General features: G+C 45.1%; 1 protein-coding gene across 2 annotated transcripts; it reads right to left on the bottom strand.

The window, feature by feature from the left end:
• On the bottom strand, positions 1-25426 carry LOC112218715 (ras association domain-containing protein 8). Of its 2 annotated transcripts, none has more exons than XM_024379769.2 (6): positions 25137-25425; positions 10214-10425; positions 6050-6879; positions 5329-5526; positions 4897-5047; positions 1-601 (listed from the first exon to the last, which is right to left on the bottom strand). In XM_024379769.2, the coding sequence occupies exons 2-6, from the start codon at positions 10314-10316 to the stop codon at positions 486-488; spliced, it is 1398 nt and encodes a 465-aa protein (XP_024235537.1). In that variant the 5' UTR covers positions 10317-10425; positions 25137-25425; the 3' UTR covers positions 1-485. The 2 variants fall into 2 exon arrangements, with proteins under 2 accessions (XP_024235537.1, XP_024235538.1); XM_024379770.2 differs by having other exon boundaries at positions 501-601; positions 4857-5047; positions 25137-25426.
• Positions 25427-25499: the final 73 nt, after the last annotated feature.

The following is a 25499-nucleotide window of genomic DNA, read 5'->3' as shown; positions in this document are numbered from 1 at the left end:
AAGTGGATTTAACAAGTGACATCAATAAGGGGTCATAGATTTCACCTGGATTCACCTGATCAGTCTATGTCATGGAAAGAGCAAGTGTTCCTAATGTTTTCTACACTGTTCATCCAAGCTAAGTGCCCCATCCTGCAGTCAGGTAGGTTACCCATAGTCTTCCCTTCATCGTTGGAGCAATCATCATGTGTTGTTCCATGTGGGAGACTAGGATTGCTTGTACACAATGGCCTCTAGCCATATCCTCTGTGTAAGTGTAGGTCCTTTATCCATGACAGGAGAGTGTTACTGAAGTATCATGCTATTACATCCTTGAGCTAGTCTTATCCCAGATCTGTATATAACCAACTCCTGACTAGGAGTGAATAGGAGAGGAGTTGGCTAAAGACAACCGTTTTGGGACCAGACTACCAAGCAGGCTACCTTTAGGTTGGTAGTGAGGGGGCCAGCTGGCATGGATCATAGATATCCCCCTCTGTGTCCTCTTACACGTAGATCCCTTCTGGGTTCAAGCCAGATGTCAGCGGGCTTTGCAGGACCCGAAGGTGACCGGGCATCGAGGAGACTGGACGCTTCAGGGAACCGGACAGAGGAACCAAGTCTGAAAGATAGAGAAAGAGATAATTTGTTACTTTATTTTGCTTTAGATATTTGTTACCTTCAAATCTACTTCTCAGATTTAAATGTGAGTTCCTCCATGCATTACTACGTCTGACCACAGGGTGTCAGCATTGAACCATGCAGGACACCAGCCATAGCAGTTGATTCAATGGCCAAACATGGAGGGCTCTAACTGATTCAACACACATGTCCTGCTAGGTTATTAGAAGGACATGAACATTAAACGAATAGCTTTACAAAATTGAAAACCATTAGCATGACTACTAATATAAATTCACATGAGGTAATGATAAGTAATGATAAGCACATGGTAATATACAGTTATAAAAACATATTTGGAAAAGTGATCTGGAAAAACAATTGGGTGAGGGGGGATTTAAAGGTGTACTGCTGTCTGGGTTGATATAGAGGATATTTTAAAAAGGTCTGGTTTAGTGCATAAAACCACAGTCTTTTTACAGTCTCTAACATGGCTGCACCATTGAGAGCATCCTGACCGGTTGCATCACCGCCTGGTATGGCAGCTGCTGGGCATCCAAACGTAAGGCGCTACAGAGGGTAGTGCTTATTTTATTACCAGGGGAACTGCCTTGTTCAGGGGCAGAACGACAGACTTTTACCTTGTCAGCTCGGGAACTCGATCTAGCAACCGTTCGGTTACTGGCCCAACGCTATAACCACTAGGCTACCTACCACCTCTGCATGTGGCAGGGTCTACAGTCAATCACGGACTACAGGAAGAAACCCAGCCCAGTCACGGACCAGGATGTCTTGCTCCCAGGCAGACTAAATAACTTTTTTGCCCGCTTTGAGGACAATACAGTGCCACTGACACGGCCTGCAACGACAACATGCGGTCTCTCCTTCACTGCAGCCGAAGTGAGAAAGACATTTAAACGTGTTAACCCTCGCAAGGCTGCAGGCCCAGACGGCATCCCCAGCCGCGCCCTCAGAGCATGCGCAGACCAGCTGGCCGGTGTGTTTACGGACATATTCAATCAATCCCTATACCAGTCTGCTGTTCCCACATGCTTCAAGAGGGCCACCATTGTTCCTGTTCCCAAGAAAGCTAAGGTAACTGAGCTAAACGACTACCGCCCCGTAGCACTCACATCCGTCATCATGAAGTGCTTTGAGAGACTAGTCAAGGACCATATCACCTCCACCCTACCTGACACCCTAGACCCACTCCAATTTGCTTACCGCCCAAATAGGTCCACAGACGATGCAATCTCAACCACACTGCACACTGCCCTAACCCATCTGGACAAGAGGAATACCTATGTGAGAATGCTGTTCATCGACTACAGCTCGGCATTCAACACCATAGTACCCTCCAAGCTCGTCATCAAGCTCGAGACCCTGGGTCTCGACCCCGCCCTGTGCAACTGGGTACTGGACTTCCTGACGGGCCGCCCCCAGGTGGTGAGGGTAGGCAACAACATCTCCTCCCCGCTGATCCTCAACACTGGGGCCCCACAAGGGTGCATTCTGAGCCCTCTCCTGTACTCCCTGTTCACCCACGACTGCGTGGCCACGCACGCCTCCAACTCAATCATCAAGTTTGCGGACGACACAACAGTGGTAGGCTTGATTACCAACAACGACGAGACGGCCTACAGGGAGGAGGTGAGGGCCCTCGGAGTGTGGTGTCAGGAAAATAACCTCACACTCAACGTCAACAAAACTAAGGAGATGATTGTGGACTTCAGGAAACAGCAGAGGGAACACCCCCCCATCCACATCGATGGAACAGTAGTGGAGAGGGTAGCAAGTTTTAAGTTCCTCGGCATACACATCACAGACAAACTGAATTGGTCCACTCACACAGACAGCATCGTGAGGAAGGCGCAGCAGCGCCTCTTCAACCTCAGGAGGCTGAAGAAATTCGGCTTGTCACCAAAAGCACTCACAAACTTCTACAGATGCACAATTGCCTGGTATGGCAACTGCACCGCCCTCAACCGTAAGGCTCTCCAGAGGGTAGTGAGGTCTGCACAACGCATCACCGGGGGCAAACTACCTGCCCTCCAGGACACCTACACCACCCGATGCTACAGGAAGGCCATAAAGATCATCAAGGACATCAACCACCCGAGCCACTGCCTGTTCACCCCGCTGTCATCCAGAAGGCGAGGTCAGTACAGGTGCATCAAAGCTGGGACCGAGAGACTGAAAAACAGCTTCTATCTCAAGGCCATCAGACTGTTAAACAGCCACCACTAACATTGAGTGGCTACTGCCAACACACTGTCAATGACACTGACTCTACTCCAGCCACTTTAATAATGGGAATTGATGGGAAATGATGTAAATATATCACTAGCCACTTTAAACAATGCTACCTTATATAATGTTACTTACCCTACATTATTCATCTCATATGCATACGTAGATACTGTACTCTATATCATTGACTGCATCCTTATGTAATACATGTATCACTAGCCACTTTAACTATGCCACTTGGTTTACATACTCATCTCATATGTATATACTGTACTCGATATCATCTACTGTATCTTGCCTATGCTGCTCTGTACCATCACTCATTCATATATCCTTATGTACATATTCTTTATCCCCTTACACTGTGTAAAAGACAGTAGTTTTTTGGAATTGTTAGTTAGATTACTTGTTCGTTATTACTGCATTGTCGGAACTAGAAGCACAAGCATTTCGCTACACTCGCATTAACATCTGCTAACCATGTGTATGTGACAAATAAAATTTGATTTGATTTGATTTGTACAGCCCAGTACATCACTGGGGCCAAGCTTCCTGCCATCCAGGACCTATGTACTAGGCGGTGTCAGAGGAAGGCCCAAAAAATTGTCAAAGACTCCAGTCACCCAAGTCATAGACTGTTCTCTCTGCTACCGCACAGCAAGCAGTACCGGAGAGCCAAGTCTAGATCCAAAAGGCTCCTTTACAGCTTCTACCCCCAAGCCATGAGACTGCTGAACAATTAATCAAATGGCCACCCGGACTATTTACATTGACACCCCCCCGTTTGTTTTTACACTGCTGCTACTCACTAATTATTATTAGTCACTTTACCTCTACCTACATGTACAAATGACCTCGACTAACCTGTACCCCCGCATATTGACACAGTACCGGTACTCCCTGTACATAGCCTCATTATTGTTATTTCATTGTGTCAGTTATCTTTATATATATTTTTTTACTTTAGTGTATTTTGTAAATATTTCTTAACTCTATTTTCTTAAAACTGGATAATGGCTTGTAAGTAAGCATTTCACGGTAAGGTCTACAACTGTTGTATTCAGCACATGACAAATAACATTTGATTCAATTTGATTAGGCACTAACACACCTTCAGAACCCGTTTCAAATTCAAGTCTTATACAAAGGTCTTTAAAGGTTTTCCAAGACCACCTGGTGACTCTTGAATAGTTTGTTCTCTCCCAAAGCCTTTCAACAAGCCTCAGTGTTCACAGTGTTCTTAGCTCTCTGTCTAACTCTGTTCTCTCTGCCAGGCCAGCCTAGCCTCTTGGCAGGCAAGATACAGTCCACTGAGTCCATCACAAAAACGGCTGAGCATGAGATGGAAGGAGAGAGTGATGGAGGGATATGATGACGGAGGGAGAGAGGGAGAGATGAGGTGGCGGCTAGCAGCCGTTGGCATGGAGACCATAAGTTCTACTGGAGGGAGCGAAACAAATGCATGCTCGCTCGCACTCTTGCTCTCTGTAGCCGAGTAATCCTCTCTCAGCAGGCAGAGGGGCGTCAAATAGAAAATGATAACTGCTGTAGAAAAACCTTAGTGGGACTGACTAAGTGACCTGGCAGACAGAGCAGTGAAGAGCAGAATGAAAAGGTTACATTTTCGTCATGCAAAAGGTCCCAGATCTGTGCAAAAATGGTCATTAAATGAATCATCATGATTTAATTTGCGTGATGGCAGCAGGTTTAGAGTATTTTTTGCCCCACAGATATGTCACCCGACGAGGGAAATGGCATGTAAATACACCTTCTGCACAGTGGTAGTGATATAGCCAATGTCATGAAGTTGTCTGTCTTTGTTCAGTGTGGACAGGCTTGTTATTGGTTGTGTTTAATTCATCAGCAGTGAATCACATAATATGTGATTATTATGCCTTACAATGAATAAGGTGAATAAACTGACACTCAGCAATATGACATGACCACGAGCAGTAGTGAAAACCAAAGATATTGCAGATCAGAGCAATGCAAGAGGCTGCACCCACACAGAGGATCGACGCATCTAGCGCATTTGAAGTAAATGACCTGTGCCCTGTCCGGTGTGGGTAGTCTCCTCCTCATCCTCACTGGGCTCGGCTGGCAGCACGGTGACCTTGGTGCCAGTCTGCTGGATGAACTGCTGCAGGTTGACCTGTCTCAGCTCCTTGGTCAGCTGCTCCAGCTCATGCTGCATGTCCTGGAGTGGAGATACAGATTGACCAAAGATATGAATCTATATTTTTTGCCATCTGTACTTCCATAATCTGCAGCCATACTCACTGGTAATCTGTTCCTGGTGCGTGGGTGGGCTACATGTTATGCCCCAACAATCTGCTCATGGTGTGTGTGTGCCCACCAGTATGTTCATTCAACACGGTATATGTGTCTCTATGTGCATTTGTTTATGTGTACGGTCATGCATCAGTATTTTGTGTGTGTGTGTGTGTGTGTGCGTGCATGTCAATGCATGTGTCTGACCTGCATTCTCTTGCTACTCTGGCTCAGGGACCTGTCCACGGCTCTGCAGCTGCTCTCTAGCTGGACGGCTTGTCTGTCCTGGGTCTTGAGCTCCGTGCGGGCCCTAAGCAACTGCGCCCTGGCCTCCACCTCGCTCACCCTCTGAGTCTCCTGTCTTTCCCACCGCAGACGCTCCTCCTCGAGACCCGCTTCCACACCCTGACACAAAGACAGGTTTTATTTTGAGACCAATAGGAGTAAGAGGTGGTTAGGAGAAGATATGCTTCCCAGCACCCTAGCCACATCATCTGTTTGGTAGTCAGGCTTAAATACAGATGGAAGTGCATAGAAATGCATAGAGAGACATTCAGAGAGAGGACAGGCATTGTCTCTCTTTAAAATGGTGATGCAAGGTGCCTGTACACCTTTAATGTTAAGGGGTTATAACAATGTCATATTCAGCAGAAATCGTAACATTTCGAATTAGAATTAGAATGACAAAAACTTTATTGTCCACGCAATGTGGAAATGTGTCTTTGGCTTCACAAAATAAAAACGGACATTAAACACCATCAGGAGCACATCGTCCTCGAGATCATTAAAGAAACTATACATTAGTACAAAAGTGGAACAGTGCAAGTGCAGTTTCGTACAATTTAGGTGACCAATAATAGTGTCCAGGCCACTTGTACATATCTAACTAATGCCCATGAGTCATAAATCTGAGGTGTGCCCAACCCACCTGTACCAAAACCATCCTGTCCCCCAGGTCGACTTTAGCACCCTGCAGACGTCCCGTTAGCTCCTCAAGCTTGTCCTCTAGCTGCCTCTCGCTCTCCAGCTCAATCTGCAGCTCGCTGGCCCAGAACTCCTCCTCCTCCATCTCCACCTCGTTCTTCCTCAGTCGTCTCTCCAGCATCACTATCTCCTCCACCAGCCCTCCCGCTCCTCTTACCTCCTCTCCCCCTCCTTCTCCCCCTCCCCCACCCCCACCCCAGGTCTGCAGCTCAGCCTCATAGGCCTCCAGCCTGTTCTCCAGCACACCCAGAGTCTCTCTCTGGAGCCCCACCAGTCTGACCAAGTCATCCATGCGGCAGGCCCACATGCCGGGGGACACTGCCCCCCCTGGGGCTACCGCTTCGGCTGCTACATGGTGGTGGTGGTTCTGGTTCCCACCGTTCCCCTGGAGTAGGAGACGTCGTTTGGCCTCGGCCTCCCTCTCCTCCCAAGCCCGGCCTCCACTCAGGATATCCCGGAGGCCCCGGGGCCTGCCGGAGAAGGTGAGGGACTTGCGGCGCGGCTCACGGCGGCGGAGGGAGCGCTCACTGGGGTGGCGGAGCTTGGCAAGTGGGGGGAGGCTCTGCCGGTGGAGACCGCGTTCCGGGCCTCGAAGCGGGGGCCCCTCGGAAGGGGGGCGTTCAGTCAGGGAGGGGCCTGTGCGGTGCAGGATCAGCTGGACGTCACCGGCATACTGACCCCAGGTGTTGATGGAGGCCACTGGGCTCTCGTGGGGGGCCAGGTGGCGCTCTGTGTCCCGCCATTGCTCCACCAGGGTATAGCGCCCAGTGCGGCCTTGAAAAAACAGATAAGACAAGTTCAGATGTCGGCTTTTTGTGTATGATTTTGTGAATGTCTTCTTTTTGTGAATGTCAGCATACAGTTGAAGTCGGAAGTTTACATACACCTTAGCCAAATACATTTAAACTAAAGTTTTTCACAATTCCTGACATTTAATCCTAGTAAAAATTCCCTGTCTTAGGTCAGTTAGGATCACCACTTTATTTTAAGAATGTGAAATGACAGATAGTAGAGAGAATGATTTATTTCAGCTTTTATTTCATTCATCACATTCCCAGCGGGTCAGAAGTTTATATACACTCAATAAGTATTTGGTAGCATTGCCTTTAAATTGTTTAACTTGGGTCAAACGTTTCGGGTAGCCTTCCACAAGCTTCCCACAATAAATTGGGTGAATTTTGTCCCATTCCTCCTGACTGTCACCGCCCTGACCGTAGATTGCTTTGTATGTTTCTATTGTTGTTTGGTCAGGGTGTGATTTGGGTGGGCATTCTATGTTTGTATGTCTAGGTTTTTGTATTTCTATGTTTCGGCCGGGTATGGTTCTCAATCAGGGACAGCTGTCTATCGTTGTCTCTGATTGGGAATCATACTTAGGTAGCCTGTTTTTCCACTTTTGGTTGTGGGTAGTTGTATTTCTGTTTAGTCTTTGTTTCACCTTGCAGGACTGTTTCGGGTTTTCCGTTTGTTATTTTTGTATTCAGTGTTCAGTCAGTTAAAATAAAGATGAACAGGTACCACGCTGCACCTTGGTCCTCCACTCCTTCCAACAGCTGTTACACTGGACAGCTGGTGTAACTGAGTCAGGTTTGTAGGCCTTCTTGCTCACACACACACTTTCAATTCTGCCCACACATTTTCTATAGGATTGAGGGCAAGGCTTTGTGATGGCCACTTCACCACCTTAACTTTGTTGTCCTTGCCACAACTTTGGAAGTATGCTTGGGGTCATTGTCCATTTGGAAGACACATTTGCGACCAAGCTTTAACTTGCTGACTGATGTCTTGAGATGTTGCTTCAATATATCCACGTAATTTTCCGTCCTCATGATGCCATATTTTTTGTGAAGTGCACCAGTCCCTCCTGCAGAAAAGCACCCCCACAACATGATGCTGCCACCCCTGTGCTTCACGGTTGGGATGGTTTTTTCCAAGCTGTTTAAAAGCACAGTCAACTTAGTGTATGTAAACAGTGAATTATAACTGAAATAATCTGTCTAAACAATTGTTGGAAAAATTACTTGTGTCATGCACAAAGTAAATGTCTTAAACAACTTGCCAAAACTATAGTTTGTTAACAAGAAATGTGTGGAGTGTTTGAAAAACAAGTTTTAATGACTCCAACCTGAGTGTATGTAAACTTCTGACTTCAACTGTATATACTTTGACAAACTAACAAATCCATTGAGGTGAATAATAGCTCTTGTGATAATATTTAATGTGGATCATCAGTAGGATAAGTATCAGTGCATCCATCACCTTGGAATGTATATGAGTCTTGAATAATTGAACGTCAATCTATGCAGAGATTAATAACATTGTTTTAGGTCATATGACACTTCAGTGGAATTTAATTTAATTTTCACACACGTAACAAGGCTAAAGACACCGAGGCAACCCCCTGATACACACAGCTCTTGCCAAAAGCTCAATGCTGGTCCCAACTAGAGAGAAACCCAATAAACCTAACATTAATCTTGTCATTAGACATTAGTACTGTGCATAGGACCCTTCTTTAAACCCAGAATATACAGAGGTTTAGGATCAGTGGATCTCAGTATTAAATTGATTATCACTCTCGAGTGGCGAGTGGCGCAGCAGTCTAAGGCACTGCATCATAGTGGTAGAGGCGTCACTACAGACCCTGGTTTGATCTCGGGCTGTCTCACAACCGGCCATGATCGGGAGTCCCATAGGTGTGGCGCACAATTGGCCCAGCGTCATCCTGGTTAGGATTTGGCCGGTGTAGGCCGCCATTGTAAATAAGAATTTGTTCTTAACTGACTTTCCTGGTTAAATAAATTAAAATCACCATGTGTAAAACAGTCGCAAATTAAAAAACTATAAAGGTCACTTGGGAGCGTAACACGCAGTGTCCCATATTATAAGCGGTTCTATTGTGATTTTACCATACAAGTGATGATCCATACAACTGTATCTCATGAAAGAGAAATATGGCACAATTGGCCTAGCGTTGTCCGGGTTAGGGAGGGTTTGGGCGGTAGGGAAATCCTTGTCTCATCGCGCACCAGCGACTCCTGTGGCGGGCTGGGTGCAGTGCGCGCTAACCAAGGTTGCCAGGTGCACGGTGTTTCCTACGTCACATCGGTGCGTCTGGCTTCCGGGTTGGATGGCGCTGTGTTAAGAAGCAGTGCGGCTTGGTTGGGTGTATCGGAGGACGCATGACTTTCAACCTTCGTCTCTCCCGAGCCCGTACGGGAGTTGTAGCGATGAGACAAGATAGTAGCTACTAAACAATTGGATACCCCTTTTCTCCCCAATTTTGTGGTAAAATGTTAAAATAAAATTTTCAAAATGTAAAAAAGAGGGGGGAAAAAAGTAGGAGAGGCAGGGGAGAGGAGGAGAGGCAGGGGAGGAGAGGAGGAGAGGGGGCTTCAATATGTGGTTCTGCTTCTCCCCTTCCTGGCGAGCGATGGAAGGATGAGTCAGACTTTCCCTCCTCCCGCCTGCCCCACATAGTGGGAAGTGATGTCAATACAGGCTGCTCCATTCCTCTTCTCTCACTGAGAGAGGGGGATGGATGGAGGGAGGGATGGATGGAGGAGGGGGAATCTGATCCAAATAAAGCCTCTGACTAAGATCCTCTATCTCTCACTACAGCACCAAGAGGTTGAGGTGTAGGCAGGAGGAGAGGAACACATATTTATTCATTTCATTATGCATATTTTCAATTAGCGACAGGCTATTACATTTTCTGCAGCAAGCCTAATTTTAACACGGCTCCTGATTAAAATTGGAGTTTAATTAATCACCATTTCATAAACAAGCAACACATTACTGAGAATCAGTATATCTTCACTGTCCACTAGTCCACACTAGTCCACATTGTACGCAGTCAATCAACTTTGGCTTGGTGACAAAGACAGTAGCCTACGTAACCACTAGTAAATAGGTTAAAATAGAGGTGCATTACATGATCATTCTACTACTCCCTATGTCAATACAATCCTTAAGGAAGGGCAAAGCACATTCATAAAACAAAGTATAGGCCTACTTCAGGCTTAAATGCCAATACTTTTTTATACTTCAAACACACATAAATCAAACATCCTGAAGCCTTGGTCAAGAGTCATAGGTCAGAGCTCACCTATGGCCTGGGCTAGAGCGATGACCACTTCCTGGCAGGTGGTTGCCTCGGTGACCCCGCATACGACCCTCTGGACCCCGTCCACCCAAACCTTGAGCTCCATTCTGGGTCAGGTGACTCAGGTCAGGTGACCCAGGTCAGGTGCAGCGAGGGGGCCTGCTGCGGTGGGTTGGCCCCATCATTCCTGGAAGCTCCAGCTGGCCACCACCTCACTGAGGAGGGAGAACACGGAGCAAAACAGGAAGGACCTGGTCAGGAAGCACTTTTAAGATGACATTGTTTTGGTTATTTGGATTCTCTGCCCAGAACTGGAAAAAACTGGACCAACTGTTTGAAATAAGTTTCTAGTTGAAATGTTGCCATTTCAACCAGTTTTCACCCTGAGGATCTTTTGAATTGTGTAAAACTATTTATTTTGTACATGTAGAAGTTGTCAGTATAGTCTGTGAGGAGATAGGCTCATTCATCATGACCTGAAAACAATACCAGCCTGAAAATGTGTGACACTATTTTTAGGGGCTGTTGAGGAAAAGGAGTATGGCTCAAACAGTTGGTGAATGACAGAACCGTCAAACCTCCCAGCCAGGCATTCTGGGACCAGCTGGACATGACATCGTTGTTTTCATCCTGGCTCTGTGAATAGGTACATGTCTTTAGGGGGGTTAGACAGGAAGAGCCTGCCAGTACTGATGCTCTGAGCCAAGTTCCTGTTATTTTGTGGAGAATTGTGAGGAAACAACAGTGAGGAGAGAGCAGGAAGATTGCGTCAGTGAGATAGAGAGGGGGCTTGCAGGAAAAGAGAGTGAAAGGTGAAATGGAGAGGGGGCAGGAAGAGAGACTGCAACAAAGGAGGGAGAGGAGGATGAAGGGAACAATTACTTTCTTTTGATGTCTCGGAGTCGAGGATCTCATATTTTGCCGCAGATGTGGCAACTTTTCAAAGAGATCCTACGATAAGTGAGACGTTTTATTGTGCAAATATATACACACAGAAAAGACTTAAGAGTCCTCTTGAGAGAGAATGACCACCAAGGGAACAGGGAAAAGATGCACACGATGTGTTGAAAAGGAAAAGTGAAGTGTATGTCTGTGCTTCTGGCTCGATTTGATGAGGAACATATGGCCGAAACTTTAGTTGGTTCTCTACATAATGCTCTGTGTGTTGTTCACTGTATGAGATTCAAAACAGCTTCACTGTAGTAATCCAATGAAGTATGTGGTAAAACACTGAAGAATTTAGGACATAGACTGAAGACTACCAGCTTTATCAGAAATGCATATTTGTCTCACATTCATTTTGAACCCCAATCCCTTCCCAGTCAAGTTCATTCAAGACAAAATTAACAAGACTGCTTTTGTGACTGTAGTAAACTCTGAGTAGAAAACAAAACATGGCCAGTGTCCTTGGTCCATGCAGTCTGGCACATTCCTTCCTGCCACACAATGGACCATGGAAGAAAAGTCAATATGAAATCAGATTAAATTATGGACTTTTCAAAGGAAAACCCAGCTCCACTCCATCGCAGTCCTCTTCAAGGAGAGAGAATATGAAGAGAGAGTAGATAGATGGCCTGTGTCCAGAGCTGCGATGCTCCCTAGAAGGCTGACCTTCACAGTGCAGTTGAGCACAGAGCTCTATCCCTCTGCTGGTCACTTAACCCCCCTCCACATCTCCCCCACCCTCCTCCACCCCCCACGTTCCCTCTCTCGGCAGGCTGCTGTGCCTTACAGACACACACGCACACACACGGTCAGACACACACACTCACACACTGCCTCTCCCATGGTGCTTTGCTAAACACAGTGGGTCCGGAACACCTAAACAGCATTGCGAGATAAAATCAGTTCAGCTAAATAGAACTAGGGGCTTTGAAATAACAATTTATCATTTTAAGACCAGGCAAATGAGGGCTGCAAACAAACCCTGTGTGTGTGTGTTTCACCTTTATCTCTGGCCTGGCTCATGATCTCTCTATTCCTGGTGTGTTTACAGCTGGTTAGAAAGTGCTTTTGTTCTTCATCCAGATTGCCCTTAAATGGCAGCAGACTGCAGATAGAGGGATGGAAGGAAACAGGCTGCGAGTCACACACAAATAGGACCCTGGGAGATTTTTCTGCACTGACCCATTACTCTGTCACCATTTTGTTGAACCTTTTTTTTCCAGGGGAGTGAAAAGGACAAAGGGGCATGAATGGACACTGGAATACTGTGTGTGTGTGTGTGTGTGTGTGTGTGTACGCGTCGGGGGGGTTAACATGAAACTGACATGAAACTGGGTCAACCTGGCCATGCTGCTGCTCCAGTTTCAACTGTTCTTCCTGCGACTATGGAACCCTAACCTGTTCACCGTGATTACTATTACTTGACCATGCTGGTCATTTATGAACATTTGAACATCTTGGCCATGTTCTGTTATAATCTCCACCCGGCACAACCAGAAGAGGACTGGCCACCCCTCATAGCCTGGTTCCTCTCTAGGTTTCTTCCTAGGTTTTGGCCTTTCTAAGGAGTTTTTCCTAGCCAACGTGCTTTTACACCTGCATTGCTTGCTGTTTGGGGTTTTAGGCTGGGTTTCTGTACAGCACTTTGAGATATCAGCTGATGTAAGAAGGGCTATATAAATACATTTAATTTGATTTGATTTATTAGACAGAACCAGTTTGGTTTTATAATTGTACAACCCCCCCAGGAAACCAGCCAGTGGTTATGTGAGGGTACTAATGCGCCTTAATACCATGTTGTAACACACGTTGGCAGGTATTACAATATGACATATTATCCATATAAGCTTAGCATTCAGTAAACACAAACAGGAAATACACACCAAATAAAATAACATGATATTTGTCACATGTGCCGAACACAAACAGTGTAGACCTATCCGTGAAATGCTTACTTACAATGCAGTTCGAGAAATAGAGTTAATAAAATATTTACAAAATAAAGTAAAAAATGTTTTATCAAAAAGTAACACAAGAAAATTACATATCAATAACGAAGCTATATACAGGGGGTACCGGTACCGAGTCAATGTGCGGGGGTACAGGTTAGTCGAGGTAATTTGTAAAGTGACTATTCATAGATAATAAACAGCGAGTAGCAGCAGTGTAAAAACAAAAGGGGGGGCAATGCAAATAGTCCAGGTGGCCATTTATTAATTGTTCAGCAGTCTTATGGCTTGGGGGTAGAAGCTGTTAAGGAGCCTTTTGGTCCTAGACTTGGCGCTCTGGTACCGCTTGCCATACGGTAGCAGAGAGAACAGCCTATGAGTATGGCTGGAGTCTCTGACAATGTTTTGGGCCTTCCTCTGACATGCTTAGCATATAGGTCCTGGATGTCAGGAAGCTTGGCCCCAGTGATGTACTGGGCTGTACGCACTACCCTCTGTAGTGCCTTACGGTCAGACGCCGAGCAGTTGCCATACCAGGCTGTGATGCAACCGGTCAGGATGCTCTCGATGGTGCAGCTGTAGAACTTTTTGAGGATCTGGGGACCCATGCCAAATATTTTCAGTCTCCTGAGGGGGGAAAGGTGTTGTCATGCCCTCTTCATGACTGTCTTGGTGTGTTTGGACCATGATCGTTGGTTGGTGATGTTGTGACGACCCTCCCACTCTGTCTGCCGTATTCTCTCTGTTGTTTGCTTATTAGGATGCTGGTGGGCGGAGTTGGGAGGGTCGTCAGCTACATGGGAAACACCTGGGCCCGGTGTCTCCCAGGATAAATACAGCACTTCCCCATTCATGGAGGAGACTCTCTCCATGCAGACACCTTTATAGATTTTGTTGTGTTTCTTGGTGGTTTTTTGGTTGTTTGCTTTAGCATCTTTCAACACCCTGCATTATCACCTTCATCCCATGCAAAACACTCACTTACGATACTGATTACTGATTACACACACCATTGTATATTATACTTAGTTACTTATTTAATAAATATATATATTTTGTTACTCCTTATCTCCACGCTGTCTCCCTTTTGTTACGGCTTTGAGCCGGTTCGCGACAATGTGGACACCAAGAAACTTAACTCTCGACCCCCTCCACTTCTGCCCCATGTATGTTAATGGAGACTTGTTCGGCCCTCCTTTTCCTATAGTCTACGATCAGCTCTTTGTCTTGTTCACATTGAGGGAGGTTGTTGTCCTGGCACCACACTGCCAGGTCTTTGACCGCCTCCCTATAGGCTGTCTCATCGTTGTCAGTGATCAGGCCTACCACTGTTGTGTCATCAGCAAACTTAATGATGGTGTTGGGAGTCGTGCTTGGCCATGCAATCGTGGGTGAACAGGGAGTACAGGAGGTGACTAAGCACGCACTCCTGAGATGTCCCAGTGTTGAGGATCCGCGTGGCAGATGTGTTGTTGCCTACCCTTACCACCTGTGGGTGTCCCATCAGACAGTCCAGGATCCAGTTGCAGATGGATGTGTTTAGTCCCAGAGTCCTTAGCTGAGTGATGAGCTTTGTGGGTACTATGGTGTTGGACGCTGAGCTGTAGTCAATGGTCAGCATTCTCTGTAGGTGTTCCTTATGCCCAGGTGGGAAAGGGCAGTGTGGAGTGCGATTGAGATTGCGTCCTCTGTGGATCTGTTGGGATGTGAATTGGAGTGGGTTTAGGGTTTCCGGCATGATGGTGTTGATGTGAGCCAAAACCAGCCTTTCAAAGCACTTCATGGCTACAGACATGAGTGCTACGGGGCGGTAATCATTTAGGCAGGTTACCTTCACTATCTTGGGCACAGGGACTATGGTGGTCTGTTTGAAACATGTAGGTATTACAGAATAGATCACGGAGAGTTGAAAATGTCAGTGAAGACACTTGCCAGTTGGTTCGCACATGCTTTGAGTACACGTGGTAATCCAGACGCCCGGAACAGCTGATGTTCTCATGCATGCTTCAGTGTTGCTTGCCTCAAAGCAAACATAAAAGGCATTTAGCTCATCTGTTAGGCTTGCGTCACTGGGCAGCTCGCGGCTGGGTTTACCTTTTGTAGTCCATAATAGTTTAAGCCCTGCCACATCCGACGAGCCTCAGAGTCGGTGTAGTTGGATTCAATCTTAGTCCTGTATTGACCATTTTCCAGCAAGTCCACTACAGTATGTATATAACTGACAATGATATAGGACAACATAGGGGTTGGTGCCAAGCCAGTGGCACACAGGGCACAGGTCCATCTCTCTGCCAACTCTTCCCCTTTCCCTGCCAGCCTGCAGAGATGCCCATGGCCTGATCCTGTAGAGCTGATCACAACTCTGAGCCAAGGAGCATTCCGTGAGACACACGGCTTACACTACATACCAACACATTCCATTTCAGCTCCAAGAACAGCAAAGAAAATAGATGCTTTATTGCTGTAACGTAAAACCCAAAACAGCCCAAGTCACAGATGACCCAAGATGCTTTTTTTGTCATTTGTCTCAATGTGGCACAGCTTCAGAGTTCAGGCTGGTGGTCTCTGGGCTGGCTTCCTGTCTGCCCAGGAAGTACAGGGTACAGAGTACAGGGTACTGTGGGCAGTGTGTCGGCTGAGACCCAGGTTGCTGCTATGGCTGTTCCTGCTGTTGTCAGCCCAAAGGTCCCGGGGCTGCAGGAGTACAGAGAGTTGGCACCAGGGCCAGGACTTTCACTGACTCATGCTGGTGAAAGTCACCATATGTTCCTTTGGGTCCTCACACATACAGGGGGACGGGCCACGCACTGCTATCACTTTACCAGGCCAGGAGCTGGCCCAGGTTCCCAACCTCTAGAACAGAGATAGTATCCTATAGAGTGATCTTGTACATCTCTGAGCCATGGGAAATATGGCTGTGCTGGGGTGAGGTTTTGTGACCATAGGTAGGAAGGATAAGGGCAACCCTTAAATCATTATCTCATACTGCAAATACTCTGTCTGCACGGATTCCCTGTAAATTGAAGGACAAGCAGCATGGAGGAGTGACAGCACCTGACGCAAGACATGTCATGGAAGAAATTATAATATTATTTCCTTAATTTAGGCCTACAACTATGATGTATCCCTGCTGAACTGTACTGCAGTAGACTGGTATGAATATGATGCATTTACATGAAGAACAAATGGCCGTTTGAGGAGAAACAAAATGGATTTTCTTTATGGGGCTAACACAAAGAATCAGGCACAACTTGACTCTGGGAATTGGGAGAAACCCCTTGGGGAACCACTGAGCTGTTTTAAGGACAAAGGTCCTCTAGAAAAAAAACAGTCTTGTTCCATGCCTGATATTTCCATGATAGATGTCAATGGCGCCAGAGGAGATGGCTGCCGTTTTACGGGCTCCAAACCAATTGTGCTATTTTGTGTGGTTTTTCCCGCATTTTTTCGCAACTTATTTTGTACATGATGTTTCTGCAACTGTCTCTTATGACCGAAAATAGCTTCTGGATATCAGAACAGCAATTATTCACCTCGAACTGGGCAAAAATGATTTCTTTAACGAGTCGGACGTGAAGGATTTACTGCTGACACCGGACCAGGCCCAAATCCTCATTATTCGCATGAAGAAGAGACTGCCAATACAGGGGAAGCAGATCTGGGTGCCTTGTGAGAATTTGTCGGCGAGTGGCTAACCCGCTTCTACCATCTGTCCTATTGGCCAATGTGCTATCATTGGTGAATAAACTGGATGAGCTCCGTTCATGACTTTTCTACCAATGGGACATTAAATATCTTATGTTTCACAGAGTCGTGGCAGAACGACGACATGAATAATGTACAGTTGGTTGTTTTTACCGTGCATCGGCAAGACAGAACAGCTGCCTCCGGTAAGACGAGGAGTGGCGGTCTGTGTCTATTTGTCAATAACAGCTGGTGTGCAAAATATAATATTAAGGTCTCAAGGTTTTGCTTGCTTGAGGTAAGTTATCTATTGATAAGCTGTAGACCACACTATTTACCAAGAGAGTTTTCATCTATATTTTTCGTAGCTGTCTATTTACCACCACAAACCGATGCTGACACTAAGACCACACTCAATGAGCTGTATAAGGCCTTAAACAAACAAGAAAATACTCATCCAGAGGCGCCGCTCCTAGTGGCCGGGGTCTTTAATGCAGGGACAGTTAAATCCGTTTTACCTCATTTCTACCAGCATGTGTAACCAGAGGGAAAAAAACTCTAGATCACCTTTACTCCACACACAGAGACGCTTACAAAGCTCCCTCCCTATCCTTCTGATTCCTGCTTACAAGCAAAAACTAAAGCAGGAAGTACCAGTGACTTGCTCAATACGGAAGTGGTCAGATGCTAAGCTACAGGATTGTTTTGCTAGCACAGACTGGAATATGTTCCGGGATTCATCCGTTGGCATTGAGGAGTCATCAATACCTACATGTTTCAAGCAGACCCCCATAGTCCCTGTGCCTAAGAACATAAAGGGAACCTTCCTTAATGATTACCGACCCGTAGCACTCACATCTGTAGCCATGAAGTGCTTGGAAAGGCTGGTTATGGCTCACATCAACACCATCATCCCAGAAACCCTAGACCCACTCCAATTTGCATACCGGACCAGCAGATCCACAGCTGACGCAATCTCCACACTGCCCTTTCCCAGCTGGACAAAAGGGGGGTTTTTATGGTGTTTTAGGTCAGGGTGTGACTAGGGGGTTTCTAGGTATTATATTTCTATGTTGGTGTTTTAGGTCAGGGTGTGACTAGGGGGGTTTCTAGGTATTATATTTCTATGTTGGTGTGTGTGTGTGGTTCCCAATTGGAGGCAGCTGATGATCGTTACCTCTAATTGGGGATCATACTTAGTGTGTCCTTTGTCCCACCTGTGATGTGGGATATTATTTTGTGTGAGTGCCTATGTGCGCTATGTATTTCACGATCGTTATGTCTTTGTAGTTTTGGAAGTCACCCTGCGCCTTGGTACAATTATTCATATGACGGTCGTGACACCCCCTATGTTCCCCTTGGACTTTACAGGCCATTGTTCACTATGGGGGGAACAATATAATCACTTATTGGTAGTGATGCACCGATATTACATTTTTTGGCCGATATCTGGTATTTTCCTTGCCCAAAAAAAACGATACCGATATTAAACATTTTTGCGGCTTTTTAAGCATTCTACCAGTTACATTTTAATTTATTTTTATTGTATTTCACCTTTATATAACAAGGTAGGCAGGTTGAGAACAAGTTCTCATTTAAACTGCGACCTGGCCAAGATAAAGCAAAGCAGTGCGACACAAACAACAACACAGAGTTACACATGGAATAAATAAACAAACAGTCAATAATACAATAGAAAAAGTCTATATACAGTGTGTGCAAATGAGGTAGGATAAGGGAGGTAAGGCAATAAATAGGCCATAGTGGAGAAATAATTGTAATATAGCAATTAAACACTGGAGTGATAGATGTGCAGAAGATGAGTGTGCAAGTAGAGATACTGGGGTGCAAAGGAGCTAAATAAAATAAATAACAGTATGGTGATGAGGTAGTTGGATGAGCTATTTACAGATGGGCTATGTACAGGTGCAGTGATCTGTGAGCTGCTCTGACAGCTGGTGCTTAAAGATACTTAGGGAGATATGTGTCTCCAGCTTCAGTGATATTTGCAGTTCGTTCCAGTCATTGGCAGGAGAGAACAGGAAGGAAAGGCGGCCGAATGAAGAATTGGCTTTGGGGGTGACCAGTGAAATATAACTGCTGGAGCGCGTGCTATGGGTGCTATGGTGACCAGTGAGCTGAGATAAGGCGGGGCTCTACCTAGCAAAGACTTATAGATGACCTGAATGTCACGCCTTGGTCTTAGTATTTTGTGTTTTCTTTATTTATTTGGTCAGGCCAGGGTGTGACATGGGTTTATGTTGTGGTGTGTTTTTGTATTGGGTTTTAGTAGGTATTGGGATTGTGGCTGAGTAGGGTTGTCTAGGAAAGTCTATGGCTGCCTGAGGCGGTTCTCAATCAGAGTCAGGTGATTATCGTTGTCTCTGATTGAGAACCATATTTAGGTAGCCCGGGTTTCACTGTGTGTTTGTGGGTGATTGGTCCTGTCTCAGTGTTTTTGTATTTCACCAGATAGGCTGTATAGGTTTTCACGGTCCGTTTGTTGTTTTGTATTGTTCGTTTGTTCTATTTTATTAAAGAACATGAGTAACCACCGCGCTGCATTTTGGTCCGACTCTCCTTCGACGGAAGGAAACCGTTACAGAATCACCCACCACACCAGGACCAGGCAGCATGGTGACAGGCAGTGACAGCAGAAGCAGCGAAAGGAGGAATGGACACTGAAGCCAGTGGGTTTGGTGACGAATATGAAGCGAGGGCCAGCCAACAAGAGCATACAGGTCGCAGTGGTGGGTAATATATGAGGGTATTTTGTAGAGGACAGTCAAGGATTGGTAGGATAGTCAGATTTATGAGGGTATGTTTGGCAGCATGAGTGAAGGATGCTTTGTTGCGAAATAGGAAGACGATTCTAGATTTAATTTTGGATTGGAGATGCTTAATGTGAGTCTGGAAGGAGAGTTTACGGTCTAACCAGAGACCTAGGTATTTGTAGTTGTCCACATATTCTACGTCAGAACCGTCCAGAGTAGTGATGCTGGACGGACGGGCAGGCAGGTGTGGGCAGCGATCGGTTGAAGAGCATGCATTTAGTTTTACTTGCATTAAAGTGCTGTTGGAGGCCACGGAAGGAGAGTTGTATGGCATTGAAGCTTGTCTGGAGGTTAGTTAACACAGAGTCCAAAGAAGGGCCAGAAGTATACAGAATGGTGTCGTCTGCGTAGAGGTGGATCAGAGAATCTCCAGCAGCATCATTGATGTATACAGAGAAAAGAGTTGGCTAAATAGTTAACACACACACGGACGCAGCGGTCTAAAGCACTGCATCTCAGTGCAAGAGCCGTCACTACAGTCCCTGGTTCGAATCCAGGCTGTATCACATCCGGCCGTGATTGGGAGTTCCATAGGGCGGCGCAAAATTGGCCCAGCGTCGTCCGGGCCGTCATTGTAAATAAGAATTTGTTTTTAACTGACTTGCATAGTTAAATACAGGTTACACACACACCACACGGACCAAAAAGTTATTTTGTTGGCATTTACGTATGCCCCCATTACCAGTAAAACATCATCAAAAACTATTTATTTCACTTACTTGCTGTGCTGTTTCGTTGTTCATTTGTTCAGTCGTTTCATTCTCAACCAGGATTTCTATGGAAAGCCGTTTGGGTCTTTGAGTGTCAAATAACATTATTTGACGTGTCAAATAAGCTTGTTGACCAATCAGGACCTGAATATGACTGCACGTCACATAATATGTGAAGCGCATTCATACATTTTTTACGTAGTTATTACACATTGATTACACCATCACTCGTGTTTCATATGTAACAACGATTCATGAATACGTATGCTATGATGCTGGTAAAGTTGTCTCGCACACCTACAGTGCTGGTCATTAAATAAAACTAGCTAGCTCATGGATGTAAACTATGTTCTTCCCCAAAAAAACATAGCAAAATGACAATCTGTTTCAGTAGCTATAGTTAGCTAGCTAACTATATGGGTAGGTGTCATCATCTAAAATATCCCTAATTTATAAGACTGTTCTTATTTGATTAATGGTGGTTGGACCCATCTGTGACGCTAGCCACAATAAGGATTAGCCACAATAGTGGACTTTGTGGTTAGCATTCAAAATAAAAGTATGGCATAATTCTATTATTTCTATTCATTTGCATCACTGTCAATGGCATACTTTTCTTTTGAATGCAAACTGCAAATTCCACTATTGTGCCTAATCCTTATTGTGGCTAGCTTCACAACACATAACCCAGTCAGGTCGAGCCTCACTAGCCAGATGAAGCTAGCTGGCTGCTTATAATGTTAGCTTTGGGCAACAGGGTTAATTAGCTGGCTAGCTATTTATTTTCATGAAATAAAGTTCAATTTCAATAGGCGAACAACAAGTGGCAACCTAGCTAATACTTACTCACAAGGATTCCTAAATCATTGCTAAGAATAATGAAAATGACTGCAGTTTCTACTGGTCATTGTTTTCAGGCTGGTTGTATTGGTGCTAGCTAGGTACCAAGCTAAAGCTAGCTTTTAGTTGAAGTCAAACAAATGATGCGTTATTACCAACGCATATTGTAAACTCATCGTTCGTGGATGATGTTTGATTGTTTGCAGACTTGTACAGCTTTGACAGTGCTACTGTATCTTTCTTGACATGCAAAGACCCAAATGGCGTTCCATAGTATGTATGTCGTGAAGCTAATAGTAGTGACACTATTACTGTGTAACTCCGGTAGGACAACATCTAAAAAATAGCGCACTTTGTAGTGTGTACCAGTGCCCGACCAGTCTGCAAAAGCCAACATCACCCACGACAGAGAATGGTTGTTTGTCAAGGGCAATGAATTCCATTATCTTGGCTTTAATGGATTTCACCTTTGAGTTGTCTCACTGAAATTGTCTTACTCTTTCAAATGACTGCTTGACTTGTTGACTGCTCGATCCACATAGCAGACATTGTGGGCTAGGTTAGGAACGTTGTGTTGCAAGTGTAGCGCAGCATTTTACGTTGAGTCATTACGTCATGTACCTACATTATATAGGTATGCACAGTAGCTTTGACATCAGTTTTTAACATCGGCGTTAAACTAGACATTGGCTGATACCAATGTTGGTATTTTTAGCTAATATCGTCCGATTCCAATATGTTCACCGATATATCGTGCATCCCTACTTATTGGCAAAGGGGAGAGGTTGAAGGCTATTGAAGGTATGAGAGCAGAGATACACCAGAGGTAGCGATATATAAAAACAAAAGAAACATTTACTTCAACACTATCCTGATTACAAAAAGTAAAACAGAGCCCACCCCCCCCACAATCCATAATGAGTTATTTTTTACAGAGTGTAGTGCAATAATGGGTTCTGGTGCTTACAAACTATTTCCATTATTGAACTTTAATTGAAATAGAATTTCCTGTTGCAAGGCTACGTTGTAATTACTAGAAATGTATACACTCTAGTGTAATTGGTACCAGACTAGGCCTCTTGTGAAATGGATCCCCATTTTCCAGCCATAGCAAGAGACAGATTCTGTTTTATTGTGGTGGTGGTGGGGACTCTTGTGTGTGTGTGCGTGCGTGTGTGCGTGCGTGCATGTTTTGGAGTAGGCTGAGAAACTATGCTTTTAAATCTCCCCAGTTAGCCATCAAGTGCTGCCCTGGCCTTACTCTCATGCCTCATACACACAACAGATCTAGGTAGTTGGTTGTACTAGGGCCTCAGCCCTATATGCCACAATGCAAAACAGCCTGGTATGCAAGACTGAGGAAGTAGTGCATAGAGGAGCTTTGGGGTGGGGGCTATTGGGAGGAGTTTCTGACCACAAACATCAGCACAATAAATATACAGAGTTAATATCATGTGTGCAGTTATCTTTTCTATAGGAAGGAATTCCACTACATATCCATGCCAGTGCCAGGCATCCAGACAGACTTGTATTATATGCACCCCCCTCAAATGTTGTTGTTTGTGTCACACTACTTTGCTTTATCTTAGCCAGGTCGCAGTTGTAATTGAGAACGTGTTCTCAACTAGCCTACCTGGTTAAATACAGGTGAAATTTAAAAAATAAATGACAACTGTGGAGCCAGGTCTTCACAGGGCACCAGCAGAGCACCGGCAGGCGATCTCCCCCCAGAGATGGGCCTTGATCCTGCAGCGTGGAGACTGATAACATCCAGAGTGTGCATTCCTGGCTGGTGAGAATGCAATGGGCCATGACGTGGAAATAAGGTTGGTTCTGTTCACAGCCCTCTGATCTCAGGGCTGTGTTTAACATGAATACACAATAGATTCTACTCACAGCTAAAGGACTACATATAGTCTACAGAGTCTCAGGCTATTTTTGTGGGCAGACTATGTTTAAATTGGGAGGAAGGAATTAGGACTGTATTACAATCTATGATTAAAAACTAAGCTAAATAGGCTAAATCTTTGGGTAAATCTTATTATTGAATTACATAAAACAAGCATTTTTGCTTTTTATAAACAGGAGCCCCACTCCCATTTCCACATAAATACCAAAACAAGAAAGCGGAATGAATGTCAGCAAGGACTCTTGTGGTTGGTTCTCCCTCCTCCACACTGCCAGCAGCAGCATCCTCTCCGTGTTCAGACCAGGTCCAAAATGGCATTAGGTTGACTTCTACCTACCTACTACCTACCGCCTTTAATAAAGTTAGTTACAAATAAATAACAGATTAAAGTTGCTATTCAGAACGAAAATACATGTTCTGCTTGTGTGGGTGGGGTCTCTGTATGGACGTTATACTAGAGTCAAAGTGGAAAACATTTGTATTTGTGCAAGTTTGAAATGACTATAAAATAAATATGTCTAGACAGTTAAGAAAATACCAAAAGTTGAGTTAAGGTAATTACAAGGTAATTGGCCGAAGTTTGGCCAGAAAAGGTCCTGTAGTTATAGAAGGCCACCTGAATTATGCTGAAAGGGCCAAAAACTAAGGCTGGCTCGAGCTCATTCTTCCAGCCAAACACTTGTTCAGAATTCAGGCTTCCCCTCCATCCCCTTATTCCAAAGATCTCCAAGGAGAGCGAGTTTGAGACATCCATCACTCACCAGGGATTAAAACCAGCCCCAGTCACGCCATTGCCACGGTTATAGCCCCAACTCCTGTAAAGCTTTCCATTAGGAACTTCTGGAGCCACACACTCCTCTCACCTCTCCCTCCCTAACATCAGGCTGGCTGGATGTTATATTAGACTCCAGAGTGGCCCTCGCCTCCCCTCCCCTAGTCGGGAGGTCAACACTGGCAGGATCCTGAACACCTGGACGGCACGTTTAGTCAGCAGAAATAATACCGCCTTTGTTCTCCTGCCATGATGGCTCTATAAGTGGACCAGCTTTGAAGTGCCAGACTGATGCCGGGAGCAGGGCCATAGTAGCACCACTGATTGGGGCAACAGACCCGGTCTCCTGGCCTCTGCTCTGGTTAAGGGTTTGGAGGGTTGGTTTGTGCATGATCAAGACATGGGTTTATTTTAGTCCATGTTCTGGCAGTCTCATCAGTTCATTAGAGCAGTAATTGAAAACATGCTTTAGCACAGCTGTGTGATAAATGAAGATCCTACAGCTTCTTAATCGTAGAAAAATGAAACAGGTTTTATGGAGTAGGCCTGTTTCTTTAATATTTTATGATCAAACAGACATCGGTGTACAGTAGGCAGCCCAAAGCACACAATACTCAGTTACTGATATACATTATCTACTGGCCAACACGGTTTGCTTCAACATCTGTGTAAAGCTGATTGTAACTGATGAAAGTGTCAATACACAGGGAGCACAACTACTGCTCTAATACATCATATCCCCCAAAATATTGTATTGGCCTACTCTACAGTTAGTCTCTAAAGTGGGTAACTGGAAATATAATCATAGTCCCCATAAATAGCCCTGTATGTAGCCTACATCAAATAGTGTTAAAAGCTGAATTGTGAATGGGAAATGGGGTATGTACATTCATAGGAAATTAGTAATTGGAGGAATGTATACATTATCAACCATTATTCAATGTTTATAAACATATAAACGTTCGGGCTATAGTCTATCAGATAGAGAGCCAATGCATGAATGTAGCCTATATATGGGTCACAGAGTAAACAAGTCTGGAAAATTGCCCTGAATGCTGTACTAATTGTTTTGAAAGTGTGATGTTATTTACGGCAAGAAAGAAACCGCGACATTTCAAGGGGCACACATGTTCCACCATGCAACCTGATAATAATGTTTCCGTTATCCCTGCCCCGTGTTATTACACCTGGGATAATGTTGTGAAGGGTAGTTAATTTAGAAACGCAGTATAACGGTAATACTTTAACATTAGCGGGGAAAATACACACGTAATCTCTCTTACCTTCGTGTTGTAGGTGCCGAAACACCAACAGAAGTCCCCCTCAGTCTTCTCTATCGGGACTGGAGTTTAGGGAAAATAGATTCTGTAGAGGAATGGAATCGGCGCAAGCCTATAAATCACTTGTACGAACTGCGACAACGTGACACGGTCCACAGCAAAGAGAGAACTGCATCATGAGAAAATTAGCAGCGTTGTGATATCCTTGGCTGAAAGTTTAACGATGCACTGTCCCTGCTATAGCCATTGCAGGTTGACCAATATGCTGTGGAAAATTGCCTCTCCCCATTTCATTACTTTTGCTTGTAAATACATTGCATCGGAACTGTGACACCGCAAGGCATTATGGACCCTTTTAAAGCTGCA

Source organism: Oncorhynchus tshawytscha, linkage group LG19 (assembly GCF_018296145.1).
Source record: "Oncorhynchus tshawytscha isolate Ot180627B linkage group LG19, Otsh_v2.0, whole genome shotgun sequence".
NCBI classification, from domain to species: Eukaryota; Metazoa; Chordata; class Actinopteri; order Salmoniformes; family Salmonidae; genus Oncorhynchus; species Oncorhynchus tshawytscha.
This window is presented reverse-complemented; position numbering and strand designations above follow the sequence as displayed.